General features: G+C 34.3%; 5 protein-coding genes across 7 annotated transcripts in view; 2 read left to right on the top strand and 3 right to left on the bottom strand.

Moving 5' to 3' along the window:
* The window catches only part of E23 (ABC transporter G family member E23), a 250,038-nt gene extending 247,737 nt beyond the window's left edge, over positions 1 to 2,301 (bottom strand). Inside the window, exons 1-2 of one of the 2 annotated variants that reach the window (XM_076525289.1) lie at positions 1,948 to 2,301; positions 1,204 to 1,701 (exon numbers count right to left, since the gene is read on the bottom strand). The gene's annotated coding sequence lies outside the window, so the exon portion shown is untranslated. The remainder of the gene's footprint in view (positions 1 to 1,203; positions 1,702 to 1,947) is intronic. The other variant, XM_076525293.1, reaches the window with a different exon arrangement.
* Positions 2,302 to 2,851: 550 nt separating this feature from the next.
* Positions 2,852 to 7,915, bottom strand: LOC117218070 (ATP-dependent DNA/RNA helicase DHX36). 2 transcript variants are annotated; one of them, XM_033466137.2, is made up of 15 exons: positions 7,731 to 7,915; positions 7,155 to 7,316; positions 6,376 to 6,933; positions 6,104 to 6,293; positions 5,864 to 6,038; positions 5,625 to 5,773; positions 5,458 to 5,551; positions 5,194 to 5,386; positions 4,854 to 5,118; positions 4,499 to 4,791; positions 4,007 to 4,433; positions 3,718 to 3,926; positions 3,557 to 3,639; positions 3,386 to 3,477; positions 2,852 to 3,314 (listed from the first exon to the last, which is right to left on the bottom strand). In XM_033466137.2, exons 1-15 carry the CDS (start codon positions 7,786 to 7,788, stop codon positions 3,230 to 3,232), a joined length of 3,033 nt encoding a protein of 1,010 aa, XP_033322028.2. In that variant the 5' UTR covers positions 7,789 to 7,915; the 3' UTR covers positions 2,852 to 3,229. The 2 variants fall into 2 exon arrangements, with proteins under 2 accessions (XP_033322028.2, XP_033322030.2); XM_033466139.2 differs by lacking the exon at positions 7,731 to 7,915 and adding an exon at positions 7,427 to 7,629.
* A 703-nt stretch (positions 7,916 to 8,618) lies between these two features.
* On the top strand, positions 8,619 to 10,504 carry O-fut1 (O-fucosyltransferase 1). Its single transcript, XM_033466145.2, has 6 exons — positions 8,619 to 8,781; positions 9,003 to 9,118; positions 9,192 to 9,315; positions 9,375 to 9,739; positions 9,803 to 10,039; positions 10,124 to 10,504. Exons 1-6 carry the CDS (start codon positions 8,634 to 8,636, stop codon positions 10,322 to 10,324), a joined length of 1,191 nt encoding a protein of 396 aa, XP_033322036.1. The 5' UTR covers positions 8,619 to 8,633; the 3' UTR covers positions 10,325 to 10,504.
* A 128-nt stretch (positions 10,505 to 10,632) lies between these two features.
* Positions 10,633 to 12,081, bottom strand: LOC117218073 (jerky protein homolog-like). The gene has a single exon (XM_033466144.2). It carries the CDS (start codon positions 12,079 to 12,081, stop codon positions 10,633 to 10,635), a length of 1,449 nt encoding a protein of 482 aa, XP_033322035.1.
* Positions 12,082 to 13,009: 928 nt separating this feature from the next.
* LOC117218072 (actin-binding protein IPP) lies at positions 13,010 to 19,003 on the top strand. The gene is made up of 7 exons (XM_033466143.2): positions 13,010 to 13,433; positions 13,983 to 14,511; positions 14,574 to 14,739; positions 14,840 to 15,186; positions 15,293 to 15,642; positions 15,712 to 15,932; positions 16,002 to 19,003. Exons 1-7 carry the CDS (start codon positions 13,364 to 13,366, stop codon positions 16,236 to 16,238), a joined length of 1,920 nt encoding a protein of 639 aa, XP_033322034.1. The 5' UTR covers positions 13,010 to 13,363; the 3' UTR covers positions 16,239 to 19,003.
* The last annotated feature ends 77 nt before the right edge of the window (positions 19,004 to 19,080 follow it).

Raw genomic sequence — 19,080 nt, 5'->3', positions numbered from 1 at the left:
TTTAGCTTAGATATTATTTTTAGCTTATTTTCGACAAACGGACCACAGAAATAAAGACAGAGAGACCACGGTGATAAAGTGTCATCGACTCGTGGCAAAGTCTGTTATTCTTTGATTAGATATGAAATTAGAAACTTGACGAGCAAAGTAGCAAAGTGAATTTTCTTTTGAGGAGAGATACGATGCAAACAACCTGTGCCAAATTTCGTTGATCTCCATCCCTAAACGCGCGATTCGATGTTATTTAAATATTATATAAAAATTATAATTATGACGGAACAAACCCTTAATTAAGAATTATGATGAAAATACAACGCTTGTAATATCTACGGTAGGTAAGGTCAGCACTTTGATGATAAGGTCATTACAAGAACGGCGTACCTGTCTTTCGGTCGGTCGTTCCCGGCCGTAAATTTTTAACGATCGTATATCTGTTGTCGATAAGATCATCAGAAACGGCGCGCGTAAATCGCTTTCGGTAGAGTTGCAATTTTCGACCATGAAAGTATCGAAGAAACGTTGCGTTACATGCAATCGTGAAGACGATAAGAACACGTCCCACAAACCCATCTTCAACAGCGACAATGTACTAGTTGTGCCACAATCAAGATGCATTCTTGAAACAACACGGTAAACGTACAGATAACCTTCAGACGAGAAAACTCCGGTTGCAGTGAATGGCCCTATGCCCTTGACAACCTCCAAACAAGCTCGCCCGATTTCAAGCTCAAATTAAAAACGCGTCGATCGAGAATGCGATACTAATCATTGAGCACCGTGAAAATGAAAAATTGAGTCGATTTAATGCTGTAACCGCAATCCATCGTGGAAATCTCCGGATAACAAGAATCCCCGAAGGTTTAAGACACACTGTGAAATCTCTGAAAAATTGCTTTCAACCCTTAAGCGTTGACACTCAAATAATTACATCGATACGATTAAATAATTATCAACACGAATTTAAACGTGTAATTGTACCGTATATCTTAATAATCGCCGGGTGCATTCTCGAGATATTCGACTTTTTATAAAGTGACCGAAATCTCTGAAGATTCCGATTGTTCAAATTGGTTGGTTGCGATCGATACATCGGCGATAAATCGATCTGAATTGGACGGAGGCGAGTCTTTCGCGAGAAGAAAACCAATTGCGACGATAAAATTGTATCGTCGTTGAAAAAAGGTTCGTATAGACTTTTCTCACCTAAAAAGCGGATTTTAGATTCCCAGTGTTGTTCGTCGTTATCGTAGCTTCGATCGAGAACCCGTCCTCGATCGGCAACCGGGAGCACCGAAGAAAATTTCAGTGGGTCTCGGGTTCGACGTTAGCCGGTATCTTTGGCCTCGGCGTTCTCCTCCTCGTAGCTCCTGTCACACATGCACTGTGCACCGGCCACGAACATGCGGCCATTGCGCGGCGCGCAGTCAATGAACCCGCATTGCTTTTCACCCGGAGTCCCTCTGCGTTTTTTTTCGTCTTCCCTGGTTAAAGCCCCGCACGCACTATTGCCGGCCTCTATCCGCGGATCTTCGGCCGTACACTCACGACATATATTCCGGTGGCGGTTTTGCACGAGGAACACCCGACCCTCCCGGTGTCACTGGCTCTCTTGCCTCTTCCTGCGCCGTATCGTCCCCCTTTCTCTCTCTCTCTCTCTCTTTCTCTTTCACCCTTTTTCACTCTCTCGCCCTCTGTATACAGCTATGTATATATATATGTATATATGTATATATATATATATATACACGTGCAATATATATATATATATACATATATATATATATATATATACGTATATGTTACTCGTGCGCGCGCGCGTGTGTGTGAGAGATACGCGGGTGCGCACGCGCGTGTTCACGTCTCTCCTCTGCTTTCGCACGTGTATATACGTCGTCACGACGAAAATCCCTCTCTGTCTTTTATTTTTCTTTCTCTCTCTCTTCTTACCTTCGTACGGTCGTTCAGTGACCCACTCTCTTTCTCTGTCTGTCCGTCTGTCTCTCTAACACCGATACACCCCAAGGGCTGTGTGATTTTTCACTACTATGTTTTTTTTTTCTCTTCTTCTCTCTGTTTTCGTGACCGGCAATCAACCCGCCTCGAAACCAACGAGATACTATAGGGGGTAAGGGGTGAGCACGCTAGACACCGGATAAGGGAAAGCGCAGTGCCGTATCACGCGCACTCGCACGCACACGACTGACTCGTTACTGGAGCCTCGTGTCCCCCCCGAATGAATCGACCACAGCTTCGCGACGCGACACTCGCGGCGGTCGGATGCAGACTGAATCGGACGCTACGTGCCCCGCTCCTGTATTGCCGGAACGTCCCTCCTGTCCACCCTCCCTTCTTTCTCGCTCATTCCTCTTTCTCTTCCCCCTATTTACTTCTATCCGCGGTGGCTATCAGCTCGTGCCAGACCCCAGGCTCATTTTTACGGACGGCGCGCGAACACTCGCTCGGACTGCCGCGGAGGGGAAGCTTTTTCTCTTTGAGCTCTCGGCCAGGATCGCACGCCGGAGAAACTTGCCCATTTTCCTCCCTCTCCACCACTTCGCTGATCTGATCACGCAAAAAATGTGTTCTACGGTCATCCAGAATTTCCTACCCCGTGTCCAAAAATCAAAAATTTGATATTTTCTATCTCGTGCAATAAGATGGATCACGAATTGTAATTTAAAAATTATAAGTGGAAGATTTTGTCGAACAAAAATATTTCCAAGTAATCATTGCTTCTCAATCTTTTAATAGACGCTAAAACTTGTTCTAGTAATTTCTATTGAAAATAATTTCCTATCTTCTGGTTCTACCCTTCAGTCCGAAAAAAGGATTTAAAGAAAGAAAAGTCAAATTACGAACAAACAAGATTTAATATAAGCTGCCTGAGGTATCGATTACTGAGTTTCTCTTGCAGTCATTGACCTTTGATAAGTCTACAATTTACATGACATTTAATAGATATATTTGTATATAATACACATATAATAAGCTTGATATTTAATATGGCAAAGCGATGTCCCATCGGTGACTTATGTCATAAAGTGAGTAATGTTCTATAAATATTCGTCATATTTTCTTTCAAGGAAAATGTCATATAACGTATTCGAATATGGAATCGCTTTTATAATGTTACTAAAATTAGGTTTAAGTTAACTTAATTATGTAGACGAGATCAGTCCAAGGATTCTATTGATTAAATACAATTCTTAAATACACTCTATTACAGTAGTTACAAGGGGTTTAGAAATTTGTTAGAAATTATATATTTTTCGCTGTTTTTCACGTCTTCCTGGCAAGCTAAATCTATAATCGCGCTAAAATTGATAAGTAATATTAATATATTTTGATATAACCATATTGTATTCGTTCAAGACGTAAAACTTACTTTAAAAGTTCACCTTCGTAGCCATTCCATGCTACTGTTCCCGGGTGCGTTACTTTATACTCTAGTAGGTTATTAAATTCATTTTGAAGGCTCTATAATTACAATAAACGTACGTACACATATATGTTTTGAACAAATTTTGTACTGTACAAATATTCAATTCATTCATACCTGTATAAGTCGCGCAGTTTGCAGACTGCATGCAATCTTTTCAGTACTCGTCAAATTGATATAATGAAGCTTGTTTCCTTTCGCTATGAAAAAAATACAACTATTAGGTATGCCTCAATAAATGTAATTTATAAACAAAACAAAGAAACCACGAATCTTACTTATTTGCTGGTTCCCAGCAGCAAATAATAAAATTGGAACGGTTACAAATGTGGTATCGAGCAAGTATGTTGACGAAGATCGTTGTTTTGTAAAATATGTAATGTAGCGGCCAGGACAATGATAAATTTTATGATTTATGCTTGATGGATGTATGTCAACTCTATTATCCTCAGAAGTATAGAGGATTACTCCATGCTTCATTGCTAGCCTGAAAGTGATATTCATTCATTATGTATTTAAAGGAACATGAAATTAATTGTTCTTTGATAAATTGAAAACCATATATACCTTACTGTGGCAACATTCGGATACAATCCAGCACAAACTATCGCTTTCACCAACTGAATATTATCAGAATTCCTGTTAGCATTCTTATCCCTTGGGTTATCAGTTTCCAAAAACTTCATTTCATATAAGTATTGCGTGAACTGAGTTTTCATTTCAGAAAGGAGCTTCAAAGTGTTGAACGAAAGAAAATACTCCTTGCAGAAATTACTAGCATTTCTTTTTCTATAAAAATACTCAAACCTTCTTAAAGCCTCGGCAAGTGCAATGTGATCGCTGTATTGATTTATACCGAGTTCAAATTTCTTTCGGTTTGCTTCATCCTCTTTTTCCAAAGGACAGTAGAATGCATTCTTAAATGACAGACTTGCAGCAATCGCGAATACTGGTTCCACGCAGGAAAATAACGCTGCCCATATAATCATCTTTCCTATAATAAATAAAATATTTTGAACAACTTATTAGCAACATCATTGAAATATAAAATAAATTCACCTGTTCGTGGATCAACAGGCAATTGTGCCAAGTGATATCCTAATGGGGTCAAGTTTTCTTCACAATCCAATGCATTTAGTGATGTAAGTAATTTTAAAGATAAGTCTATAGCTTTTGGATGAGGAGGATCCATGACACTACTTAGGAAAGAACTAGCTTTCCCTAATTGTAGCGTTTTTATTTGCAAAATTATCGTCTCTAAACGCGTTGTAAGCATTTCTGGTAATGGAAATTGTTCGAATGTCCTTTCTCTAGCTCTTGTGTAAAGGTGATAGCAAATGCCAGACTTTACTCTGCAACAAAAGATGTATGTATATGAAACGAAATCAATTAGTGCTAATTATTTTCACTTTACCTGCCCGCCCTACCCCTTCTTTGTTTGGAGTTAGCTAACGATACCCATTCAGGTTTCAAAGTTTCGACGTTTTCACTCAAATCAAACTTTAAGGTCTTCATCTTGCCACTGTCAATCACGTAGACTACGTCTTCGATTGTTATGGATGCTTCGGCAATATTTGTCGCAATTATTATTTTCCGTACACCTTCAGGTGGTTCTTTAAATATATTCTTTTGGTCCACTGTGGGCATGCGTGAGTGCAGCGGATATATGACATATTCATCTGCGTATAGATATATTTGTATAAATATTAATATTACAATGTGAGCAGCAGTATAAATGCTTGAAGTCTACTTACTTCGTGGATATTCTACTCCAGTCAACATTTTATGAAGGTACGTAATGTCTTTTATACCAGGTAGAAAAACTAAAATAGCTCCTGGCGGTTTTGTATTACAAATGTACTTGATTAACTTTTCTATGAGTTCAAGAGACAACTTCTCGCTATTGGCATTCTTAAGTTGTTCAGTCACATATTCTGGATACTTTTCCTAAATTACAATGTGTAATTAATTTAACACAAACAAGAATAAAAGTGTCGAAGAATGAAAATTAAACATACATAGGCTACAGCATTTTGAATATACAAACTCGAAACATCATCTGCCTTTGTCCTAGCTTCCTTACTCTTTTCTATATAGTTATTAAATCTAAATCTGTAAATCAATTTCCATTATAATTCCTTTCCTTTACAAATTTCCAAGAAAAAAATGCAATAAAAAATCTTACCGGGTACTTTCTAACACATCTTCTAAATAAAGTTCTATTACCGGATAAGTGAAACCTGGGATATGAATCATTGGACAATCATTATAATATTTTGAAAAACTTTCAGGATTAAGTGTGGCACTCATGAGAAGGACTTTCAAGTCTGGTCTCTAAAATAATTGTTTTTTGTAATACAAAAATAAAATTTTTGAATATATTTTTAAAAAATTTATATACGCGCTTAATTTGATTTCACTTACTTTCGTAATAATTAGTTTCAATAAAGCAATAGTAAAATCGCTTTCTGTTGTACGTTCGTGAATCTCATCTAAAATAACATGAGAGATATTATTTAGGGCAGGATCACGTTCCATGTATTTCAATAACATTCCATTAGTACAAAATGTTATGCTTCCCCTCTCTCTAGGCATTATTCTACAAGCAAAGGGAAGATATTATATTACAATGAACAAAAAATTAATAAAAATGTGAAAACATACCGTTCAAGTCTAATTTGAAAACCGACAGATACTCCAAGTTTCTCTGCTCTCTCAGCAGCAACTCTTTCAGCAACAGATATTGCAGATATCCTTCTAGGTTGAGTACACATAATTCTAGTAATACTACCATTGCGTTGCAATATTTGGTCATCCAATATGAGCTGAACAACTTGTGTTGTTTTCCCACAACCTACAATATGATCATAATAATTTTTAATGTGATAGCATTAATTAGACGTTGTTATAGTTGTAAGTAGTATACATAAACTCACCAGTCTCACCACTTATTACAACAACTTGATTATTTCTTATTAACTCCAAAACTTCTAATCTTTTCTGATATGCAGGCAATTTTAATCGAAAATTTAACATATTCGCATATTCTGCTGACAATGATTTCCTTTCATATTCCTGTAGTAACTCTTCATCTAAACAACTATTCCGTTCTAATCCTGTTTTCCCAAGCACAGCTTTTTCAATGTTTTCTTGTATGTTACCACATACAATATTTAAAAACTTTCTTTTGAACTGTGAATCATATATGTGGCTATATCTTTTTTCTAATATACTATCTGAATTGTCTGTGTGTGCCACATTTTTGTATAATTTATCATAAAATCCCTTTGAGTTATCCAATACTCTTTCAATGTTATGTTGAATATTTCTTGGTAATCTAATGACTGACGTTTGTCTTTGTTTGTGCAATGCCCTGTCTCTGTAATAGAGACCTATTTCTTTCCCCTTTAACCATGGTGGTCTTCCTGGTCTTTCACCTCTTGCATGACCCTCATATTCTGAACTTCCAGATTGAGAGTTTTCAGCTTTATTCCCTAAAGTTATATTATCAAGTTAAATTCACATTAAAAATGTTTCTTTCTAATACATTCACTTTAAAAATTCAACTAAAGAAAATTTGTAATTTGTTATAACAAATATACTATATACAGTATATTTTATAACTATGCCTTATTATATAATTTGTTATAAAATTTCTTTGAGCCATCAAATACTTTTTCATTCTAACACTGAATACATTCAGATAATTTCATACCTGAAATTTGTCTCTGTGATCGTTCTACATTTCCTCTGTCTCTGTAATAGTGACCTATATCTTTGCCTTTTAACCATGGTGGTCGTACTTGTCCTCCACCTCTTGCAAGAACTTCATGGTCAAAGCGTGAGCTTCCGGATTGAGAACTCTCAGCTTTATCCCCTAAATTTATATGGTCAAGTTAAACACATATCAAATAATATTTTCCTTAATATATTCATTTTAAAAATCTAACCTAAGAACATTTTTTGTTCATGCAAAATTAAACAAACCTTTCTTTCGTTTAAACAATAAAACGATATTTCTCTGTAAAATTTTCATATCTAGAATAATTTGTTTATAGATTGAAAGTAACTGTAATTATAATTTCAAACATGACAGCATCAAAGTCGCCTCGTGTTGTTTAGACTTTACACAAGTAAGATGTCAAAACAAATACCACGTAACGGCCGGAACAATCGATGCCAACTCTTAAAAGTAATTTACGATTTTCTTCAAGATATAATAAAAGGGGACCAATTTGAGCTGTCAACGTCATCCCAAAGATTTCAAAATTATTCAGGAAATTTAGCATACCATGTTTGTTTCGTCGTTGATTCCCATACTCCGAAGATGTTTCATAAGGACGAGACATGTTTTCATCTTACTGAAGATATTCAATTACCGCTGGTTCTTGTTCTGCGTCACAAACTTTTCGGCTGCTTATATATACAGAGTGTTCCAAAAATGTCTCGCAATCCGGAGCCAATGAGCGGAACTGGGCTTCGTGCGCACGTTGGCTAGGCCGCCCGCGTCGGCCGAGCTCGCCTCTCATTGGTCAGTGTTTTTCGTTAATAACTTGTAAACAAAGCCACGAATTGCATTTTCGCTAAGAAAAAGGTTACTTCAAATGATCTCAGGAACCTCGCATTCCCAGATTGCGAGACATTCTTGAGACATCTTGTATATGCAGCACTTTGTTTAGAATCAGAGTGCCATAAATATTCACTGAAAATTCTTATTCACCAGAAATACATGGTATGATTATATGATTTTTATATGATTTTTTTCTTACAACATTTTTTTGTTTCGATTATAAAATGTTTCTTCTTCAAAATTAACATTGGCAATGAATAAAAATATGGCAACATAGCAAACCAGCGTTGCTGCATATGTGTACAATATATATACATGCACATAAATACATAGCACCAAAGGTGCATCTTCACTAATGTATAGTTCACAGGCATTATATATATTTATGAACAGCTCACAAACTTTTTATACATAACTACATTATATGTACATACCTTGCTTTATGAAATGTTCGCAAACAGTATGCGAATAAATACGAGAATAGATGATTTGTAGGAAATTTGTTTCCCATACATAATTCATTATTTTTTAAGTTTCTTGCACGGTGTTACACACTGTGGTTTAGCATCACACTAAAACACAGAATCCGGTCTGTACATTTTTCTTCAGTGCATTCAGTATTTCATGAATGTAACCATGGTAACAAATGAAATCATGAACAATATGTTTAGTATTATCTTCTGTGTTTTATTATTAACCAGATTTCACAAGGTATATTGTGAAGATTTAGATATTGATACTAATGGGTATATTGTTTACTGTCCATGTATGGGTAAGATTGTATTAATTTATAATAGAGTCCTTACTATTACACTCGAATACTCAAAAATACTTAAGAACTCTTACTCATATTGTATTCTTAAAACAAAGATCTGATTGTAATGAATATTATGAATATTTTGATACTCTAATAGCAAGAACTCTAGACTGCAATCATATCTTCTACAATAGATAATGATTTGTTTACGCTACTTATCTTGTTATTCACTTCAGGAAGATTTGGAAATCAAGCAGATCACTTTCTAGGTGCTTTAGGATTTGCTAAAGCAATAAATCGTACTCTGGTTTTACCACCATGGGTTGAATATAGGACAGGAGAGACTAGATCTGTTAGTAATTGCTTAATTTGAATATTTTAGAAAATAATAGAATGCTCATAATTAAATATTTTTAATTGTTTAGATACAAGTTCCTTTTGATACATATTTTAATGTCTCACAAGTCCAAAGTTGCCATAAAGCAATGTTAATGGAAACTTTTATGAAAGATATTGCTCCAAGAATATGGCAACCTAAGGAAAGAGTATGTAAGTTTGTGATCTTAAAAGAAAGCATTAGATATTCTTCTGAGACATATTATTTTTAGCTTTTTGTTATTCTGCACGGGGTAAAGGAGACTCGTGTAATGCTAAAGAGGGAAATCCATTTGGACCTTTTTGGGACACTTACAACATTGATTTCGTGAAATCAGAATTTTATGGCCCATTTCACTATGATGTTTATCATACAGATATAGCTATACAGTGGAAGAAAAAATATCCTGCTATAAGTTGGCCAGTATTGGCATTTACTGGTGCACCTGCTAGCTTTCCTATTCAGCTAGAAAATAAACAATTGCAGAAATGTCTTCAATGGAATACAGAAATGCTTGATAAAGCAAAAGCATTTATAAAACAAACTTTACCAAAAGGGGCTTTCATAGGAATTCATTTACGTAATGGGATTGATTGGGTATGCACTTTTATTGTTTTTGTATCATCAATATATTATATAAATGTAGAATATTTTTTATAGGTTCGTGCTTGTGAATTTATATCCAGTACGCCAAATCTATTTGCTGCACCTCAATGTCTTGGTTATCGAAATGAAAGAGGGAAAGCAACTTCTGCTATGTGTCTACCATCATTTGAAGTAATAATACGTCATATTAAACGTGTGATTCGCAATGGTAATGACATCAAGTCAGTATTTGTGTCATCTGATAATAATTATATGATCAAAGAACTTGCAAAAGCTCTGGCACGTACGGAGGTGAGACATTTTTCAGTACATCTCAGAATAGTACATATATACATATACTTACATAAATATAAAAATATCTTAATATTTTTGTAGGTGTTAGTTTTTAAACAGGAATTACCTGCATCTCCCCATTTAGATTTAGCAATTCTTGGAAGGGCAAATTACTTTATAGGAAACTGTATCTCTTCTTTCTCAGCTTTTGTTGCAAGAGAAAGAGAAGTGAAGGGGTATCCTACATTCTTTTTGGGCTTCCCCACCGAAAGATCATCTTCCACTAATCATGAAGAATTGTAGCAAAAAAAGACTTGCAATTATTTTGTGATATATTCTTTCTACCGAAGTATATTAAGCAGCAGGCAATAAAGTGAAATTTATATGACTTTGAACTTTTACTACATATAAGAATAAATATGCTTGTTATTTAAAAGCGTAGAACGAATATATAAATAAAAATGACAATTTGGTTGGACGAAATGGAGTACAAAATACTTTTGTTGTAATTAAAATAAGTGATCTAAGTAATTTATACTTTATACATATATACATATCATACACTTACAATCGTTTTCTACATCCACACATATTACTTAGACTATGTAACATCACCTAAGTTTATAATAATCTCGTAAATATTTCACATTCATTTGTATAAAATTTGATTCCTGTTTCGACCAGATTATTAGTGTCTTAATAGCTTTTATAATTTCATCTTTGTCAGATGACTTACTGTCGCCATTAGAGATACTTTCAGTTCTTTCTAAAGAATTTTCTTTAGTTTCCATGCATTTTGATAAAAAATCAGTGGATCGTTCCTCCTGCTCTTCACTGTCCATTATTTCTAAGTTTGATTCAAATAAATCCTCTGGATCCTGCATTCCTGGTACATCTGGGACTTGTTTAATCAATACCTTCCATGAATTTCGAATTTCTAAGATGTTCATTTCCAGCCATGCCTCGTGCAACAAATGAATGCAATCCTTAAGATCATAATTAGAGTAGAATTCTTGGATCCCATCAGGATAACTTGTTGCTATACTTAACATTTTATGACGATAAGATTTTTTTGTCTTCTCAAGTACTTGATCTATGGGTTGAAGCAGGTGGCTAGTGTTTGGGGGTAGAAATACAATCTGAAAACGTTCATCTTTTTGCAACTCTTTCAGGAACTGTAGATTATATCCGCGAGAATTATCCAAAATAAGAATAACTTTCCCACAGGTGCCATTGTGTAATTGATACTTCATCACATCTGGTTTAAAGTAATTTTGGTACCAATCAGCAAACACCATTTGATCCATAAATGCTTGTTGCTGAGCTTTGTAAATCACAGGCAGCCGATGTTTTGAATGTTTCAATACTCTTGGATTTTCAAATCTATTAATAAACAAAGGTGCAAGCTTGTGGCTTCCAGTTACATTAGTACACAGACCTATAGTCACCCTATCTTTATTCATATTTTTTTCTTCGATCCTTTTTTCACCACTGTGTGCAAAAATCTTCTTGGAAAGAGTCTTCCATGAGAGGCTGGTGGCATTCATATTATAAACATTTTCTTTGTCAATATCTTCTTCCTCTAATTGCCTAGCAAAAGTTTCTATAAATTGTTGTGCAGCTGCGACATTGGCATCAATGTTTTGTCCAAATAATCTAATACCATGGCGGTTCTTAAATCTCCATAGCCAGCCTCTACTGGCTTTAAAACTCGAAGGTCCTCCAATTTCCTTATTTACCTCTGCTGCTCTTTCTACCATGCGAACATCTGTGATAGGCTCACCAAGTGTCTTACGTTCTATAAACCATGTGTATAAACGATTATCCAATTCCTCATTTTCAGGCCTTCGCAAAGTTCTTCTATGTCCTTTGTCTACACCTTGATCAGTGAATTGGCTAACTGTCACTGCATTTCGTCTGATCCGACGAACTGTAACTGGAGTAACATTGTATTCAGTTGCCAATGTGCTAACGGGTACACCACTTTCCAAGTGTTGAACAATTTCAAGCCTCTGCTTCATTGAAAGTGGAGCTCTCCTCAATTTATTGTTACTTTCCATGCTTTAATGAAACTGTCAGTTTAAGGATAATGACACTATTTCTATAAAAGTTTCTATTTATATAAGGACCACTTGGAATCTTTTAGAAATATCTGTCAGAGTACTAACACTTTTAAGTTTGCTACTAAATTAAAAGTCGAAACTTCAAGCATTAACAACTGGGTAATTTTTGGTCTTTGACAGACCATATACTTTTAGAGTACAAATTTGTTTCTCCATTCTTAATAGCAATATGTAATCATGTCATAATTGACAACTCTGGTATTCATAGCCGGGCATAAAGTGCTGATCCACCCCACTATACAGCTACACGTAGTTGTCTAGTAGTTTAGTGTCTAGTGTCTAGTAGCCGATTGGTGGAATATGTGTCATTGTGTTAGATTAGAAAGAAGAAAATATAAGTACATACAGAGAGATCCATATGTACGTCCATACAGAGATTCCTCGCTAGTGAAGTGTAAAGAGTGATACGGACAGAAGATATTTTATCTTTGATGTCATTAACTGATGACATGTTACTGCGACTGTGCTGCCTAGATAAGAAACGTCTGACTTTTTAATTCAAAAATAAACAAAATAAAAGAACAAAAAATTTAATGTGCCTTATTCGATAAATAAAAAGTTAATTGTGCTCGAAAACAAACTAAAGGCATAGCAAAATAGCAACTGGTCACCTCATAGTAACTGGCTTTGCTATACTACTGACCCTATCGCAGACAGAAATGAGTACATATGTGTATAGACTACTAAGGTCTACTCATGCTCATGCTGTCACAGGTCGTACGAGTTTCGATATTCAATAGTTTATTAGTTTTTAGTGAGTTGGTCATCGTCTCTGATAACATAATTTATCGGGAGATGTACATATTTTGTTGGTACGACTGCAAGGCAATGAACTCATAATTGAATTACCAAAATCGAACACGAGTGGAATGAGTGTGAATAGAAAGCTTTAATTAAAATATATAAAAACACCAAGGAGTTCCACTTTTCTTTTTAAGTATCGAACGGAACACGCGATTTTACGTTTATTCTTTAACCACTAATAACGCGCTCTTACAAATACGAAAGCTGCGAACTATACTGTAGGTGTGGTACGAGTAATATTTAACATTTATTAGCAATTCTCTTGTAGCTACTTTCATACACCAAACAGGTTATTTAACATATGTCAGATTCTCATTACCAAATTAGTGACTAATTGATAGACTTGGAAAAAGAACAAACTGAATGAAAAACGGTGTTAGACAATAACAAAACACGTGAAAATGCGGTGGTAGTGATGCGTTTAAAGGGGAAGAATAATACTAAATCCTTTCACGGCGTCTACAAGGTGCTTTCTCGTATATGTCGTAAGTATTCTGAATTCCAACGTTTAATTAATGAGCCCATCTCTTTCACATAATGTAGTTATTACACACACTATTGTAGTGAATTGGGAAAGTATACCTCAGTTTTTTGTTTAATGCAGTGTATATACTATTTAATACTTCATTATATGTGGAAATCATGTGGGAATTCAGAAATATTAGTAATTTCCCATTTAAAAATAATAAAAAATGAAGCAATAACGTCATAGTGAAGAAAATATATTAGTACATTGTTGAATTGTATAGTTACTGCATATTTTGGATCATATCATAATATAGGAGAAATATTAATACTTAAATCATAAGAAAAGCACTGTTCTCTCTTAGGATGTTTTCCAATAGATTTATTGTATTATATAGATCTAATTTTATAAATCTTAAATGATTTCTTTCTATTCTTATTAGTAAAGATAGTCATTTGAAATATTAGACTATTGTTTATAATAATATAGTTAATTTAAAAAGTAAATACATTAAGACTTTACATTACCATTTACTATCAGAAATTATTTGTTATTTTCTACTCATTAGGGACTGCAGATAAAGGACAACTTGATGGTTTCATGGCGGATGGTGCAGTGCCACCAATGAAGAATGGGCATAATTGTAACACAATGGGTTTTGCAACGCAAGTCGTGAAACAGACATCTGATGTGTCTAACATTGTTTATGCTGTAGGGCAGTATGCTCCAAAAGTGTTACGGAACTTGAATGCCCAAAGACAAAAAAACCAATTCAGTGATGTGGGTTTGGTTGCTGGTAGTAGCATTATTAGGGCTCATAGATCAGTTTTGGCTGCTGGAAGCCCATATTTTAATGCCATGTTTACCGGTGGCCTTGTGGAAGAGCAGCAGGAGTTAGTAGAGATTCATTCAGTGTCTGCTAATATTCTTTCCATCCTGGTGGATTTTATTTACACTGGCAATGTTGATGTTACCCAAGACAATGTTTTAGAATTATTTGCAGCTGCTGATATGTTAGAGATAGATGAAGTGGTAATGGGTTGCATTACATATTTAAGTCAACAACTCCACCCTTCAAATGCTCTTGGGATTTATAGGTGAGCTTAGCAAGGATGAATCGAAAGTGTTAAAATGTTCACAAAATCTTCCTGTTGAATAGATTTGCTGAAGCACATAACAGATTAGATCTTTTGAAGACTGCCCTACAATTTATAGAAGTCAATTTTCCTCAAGTATCACAAGAGGAGGAATTTTTGGATCTGCCGAAAGAACGTCTCGTTCGTTTACTCAGTAGCGATTATATTCATATCGATACAGAGTTTCAGGTGTGTATTTGTATGTACAAGGAAAATACAAATAAAATCAATAATGCTAATTACTGCGAATACGAAAACTAATAGTTTAAATAACTGTTATGGGTGATAGGTCTTCCAGGCTGCGTATAGCTGGATTATACATAATATATCGATGCGAAGATGTTATGTCTTCGAAATATTAAGTCACATACGTTTGCGACTGTGTTCATTAGCAAGATTGGAACGCGTCATATCGGAGTGTAAAGATGCGAGTCTGATTGTCGCGTTAAGATCAATACAAAAAGATTTAGCGTCGAATCAAGGATGTCTTGTGCCCCTTCATGCACAACCTAGGGTTTGCGCTAAAAAGAATATTTTAGTGATCGGCGGCTCACGAAGAGAGCACACAGCGTATAGTTGGGGAAAAGCTGCTGAAAGTACTTATCAAACGATTGAGAAATTTGATATATTCACGGGGTATTATTGTTTTCGAAGTTCATGAACTTTCAATTAATTACAACAATTGAAAGTAGTGTTAATTAAATATCACTCCTTGAATTTCTAAGTATAATTATTTTCATAGGAAATGGAGTGAAGTAGCCCCAATGAATATAGGACGAATACTACCAGGTGTAGCATTATTGGATGGTAAAGTGTACGTGGTTGGTGGAGAGCTTGAATCCTGCATCATTGCCAATTGCGAACGTTATGATCCATGTGATAACGTTTGGACTAAGAAGATAGCCTGTATGGTGGAACCCAGGTGTGAATTCGGTCTATGTGCCTTGGATAACAACTTATACGCGTTTGGTGGTTGGGTTGGTACCGATATCGGTGGATCCATAGAAATATATGATCCAAAAACCAACACTTGGACATTACATGGACAACTTCCTGCACCTAGATTTAGCATGGGAGTTGTTGCTTATGAAGGTAGAATGATTTAATACAAAATCAGTTCGTTATTTAATTATCATATTAATTGATTAATCTCTGGATTAGGATTAATCTATATAGTGGGCGGCTGTACACATAACAGCAGACATCGACAAGATGTGATGAGCTATAATCCAGTGACCAAAGAATGGAGAAACTTGGCTCCAATGCTCACACCACGTTCACAAATGGGAATCTCTATACTGGACGGATATATTTACGTTGTCGGTGGTATTAACAAAAATCAACAGGTTTTGTTATCCGTTGAACGATATTCTTTCGATGAGGTAATTTTGTCTCTAACTCGTTCATAAGTTATGCTTATTAGCAGAAAAAAATGTTCAAATTTGTTTTAGAATAAATGGAGTACTGTAGCGCCCATGAGCGTAGGGAGGTCGTATCCGGCAGTTGCAGCAGCCGATGGTAGATTATATGTTATAGGAGGTGATCAATCACACGAGATAAATTTTTATCGAACTCAGATCACAATATCCACTGTGGAATGTTACGATCCGCATTCGAATAAATGGCACGAGTGTGCTTCATTACCTACAAGTAGGGGTGAAGCAGCGGCAATTGTTGCACCCTTTTGATTGAAAATTGGTTTTAATATCGATGCAACGTGTTGAACGGATTTTATATCAAATTATACTCGTGCGCGTTTCATTTCGCATTCCAGAATGATACTCGAGCGTATATTATATTTGCTTAGTCGTAAACTTGATATCAAACAAGAAACATACACGTTTTTCGACTATCCTCTTTTATGTTGTATAAATAAATATCATTCAACGCGTATACAGACCCTCAAAAGTTCAGGATTACGTATTAATTCATGAGAATATACCTTCCATATCTAATAGATATATCTAATAAAGGGGATAGAGCAATACTAACAAAAGATACGAAATACTAGGTTTGTACTATCTACTATTCTTTTCGTATACCTTAAGTATTATTGGTAACAATATATGATGAATAAAAGATTTATAACAATGCAGATACTAGTCTGCTTTGATTTTTCGATGTTAGTGATGCCTTACTTGAAGATAAGTGTTTCTTCAGGGTTACAGATCCGTCAACTTTACAGATCTTCTAGGTAACATCAATTTCAGTCTATATATGTATCAACATTTTACATAATGATGGATGGGTTATTAGTAATTCCTGATATTTCTTCTTAAATATATGACTGAGGTCATTAGAAAATTACATACCTTAAGTATTATTAGTGGTCCCAAGCTTTTGAGCAGATCTGTATACAATCTAGAATGTATTTTTTTTTATAGATTACGATATTATAAAGTATTTAGATATCAGTAGCATTGTTATTTTCATTTTCTTAATGGATATAAGATGCAATAGGATTTGAGAAGAAAGAGAAATGTTTGATTAAATAAGTGCTATTTTCTGTGCCGTCGCTGGTAAATTATGTACACTGATTTTGTGAAAATGTTCATTATGTATATCTCGCGATGAAAATAGCCTATTACGACTTTAAAATATTTAAAAAAAACTTTTTAGCGTGAAAAGATTTTATTAGTGTAGAAATGACTGACAGCCTTCACATTCTATAGTCATTTACCAAAGTTATTGAGAATACAAAATGCAATGCTCTATTGTAAATTTGATTACACTACAACGAGAGATAAAAGGAGATATATTTCCGTATAGCCTGTGTACAAAGAAGGTAGCGACAAGAATGCAGTGAGATGTACGTAATTCTCCTTGAGAATTGTAAATTCCGATTACGCGTGCTTGTGATATTTATCAATTTCGTTTCCTTTTCCCTTGAATCTATTGTATACGTAAATTTAAGTTACTTATTCATTTAACTGGTGTAAGGAGTAACAAATACTTAATATTCTAATGATGTTAGGCTTCTTATTTTTTTCTTCTGAACTCGGTGAAAGCATTTTTGAAAGCGTGAACGATGTTTTATGGAATCACATATAACATAATTAATGTTACATCGAAAGATTTCGTTGAAAAGTTTTATTACGGTTGAGTATCATTTTCTCGAGATTGTGACTGGTGCTAATACCAAAATTGAAATTTACGAAATTACTTCATTATGCTGTACAGTTTAAGACCAAATATAATTTTCAAAAATCAAAGGCTTTGAACCTTGAAATTCTAGAAACATGCGACACGAATGTTCTATCTTCATAGTATATAAATTGCTCTTGCAAACTCATGCAGTAATAACAAGTACTTAGCTTGATCATTATTTTTACAAAATGTACATATTGTATCAATGTGATTCTATAATCAACTAACTCTTTACGTTTTAATAGTAATTAATGGCATAATATACTAATTAACAATTTTATGTACTTCTTATACCAAAGTTTTTTTTTTTAATGAATCATTTGTATGAAGATGGTATATATTAGCACTACGAGATAAATTATAGAAAAATAGCTAGTAGTTTTCATTTTTGTTGCACTAATACGGCTGCTCAGACAAAATATTATCCCCATGAACAGATACTGAATGTTATATATATGCTTTGTTCTATTCAAATATAACATTTGTTTATCATTATCTTTAATATCGTCGAATTATTCGTTTATAGAATATTTTGTTACAAATATACAAACAGTTTATTTCAAGTATATATTATCGTGTAACTTAGTAGTTGCCTTTCTACTGGTTTCACGTAGAAAACTCAACTTAAATTGATTACACATGTAACAGATATATTTTTTATTATTATCATATTTTAAGGATATGTATGTATACGTTATAGAAAGTGCTATTAGGTAAATGGCCTCTGCGTATGATTAAAATATTCTTAATAATATCAAGAGCTTAAGCTGAAAATTTTACTTGGTTGAAACTATCTACTTTTTGTTTGAATGCATGTGTAAATGGTAGTATCATTCACTTATCAGGACCGAAATCGAAGGAATTGTATTGAATTCACACACAATTGAGAAACGTTCTAAGTACAGTGATACAAATACGTTTCTATATTTACGCATATGTGCTTTATGCCAGATTTTTGAAACAAAGTGTATTTGGAGATACAGACATTTCACATACAATTTTTATACAATCAATTATTGCGATGAATGTAAGTATATTAATGTTTCATAGAAGATTGAGATATATAATTATATGAAACAAATATGACTGTATTCTCCAATAATACTTAACCATTGTAATATACATGCATAAGTTCAGTCCATGGACGTTTTACACAATATGCGCTATTAAATATTGAACTCTGTCTTAAGCGATTAAAATATCAATTTTTGGAATATATATATACATATATATGTATTATATATTACCATCTAGTCTGGTTTAGTTGTTTAATATTTATGTTTTAAATAAAATATTAAAAAACACATTCAGTCGACATATTATTACTTGATACATTTCTCTTTTGCTACAATAAAAAGTGATAGTTAAGGGAATAGCTAAATA

This window comes from Megalopta genalis, chromosome 1 (assembly GCF_051020955.1).
Source record: "Megalopta genalis isolate 19385.01 chromosome 1, iyMegGena1_principal, whole genome shotgun sequence".
NCBI lineage: Eukaryota > Metazoa > Arthropoda > Insecta > Hymenoptera > Halictidae > Megalopta > Megalopta genalis.
This window is presented reverse-complemented; position numbering and strand designations above follow the sequence as displayed.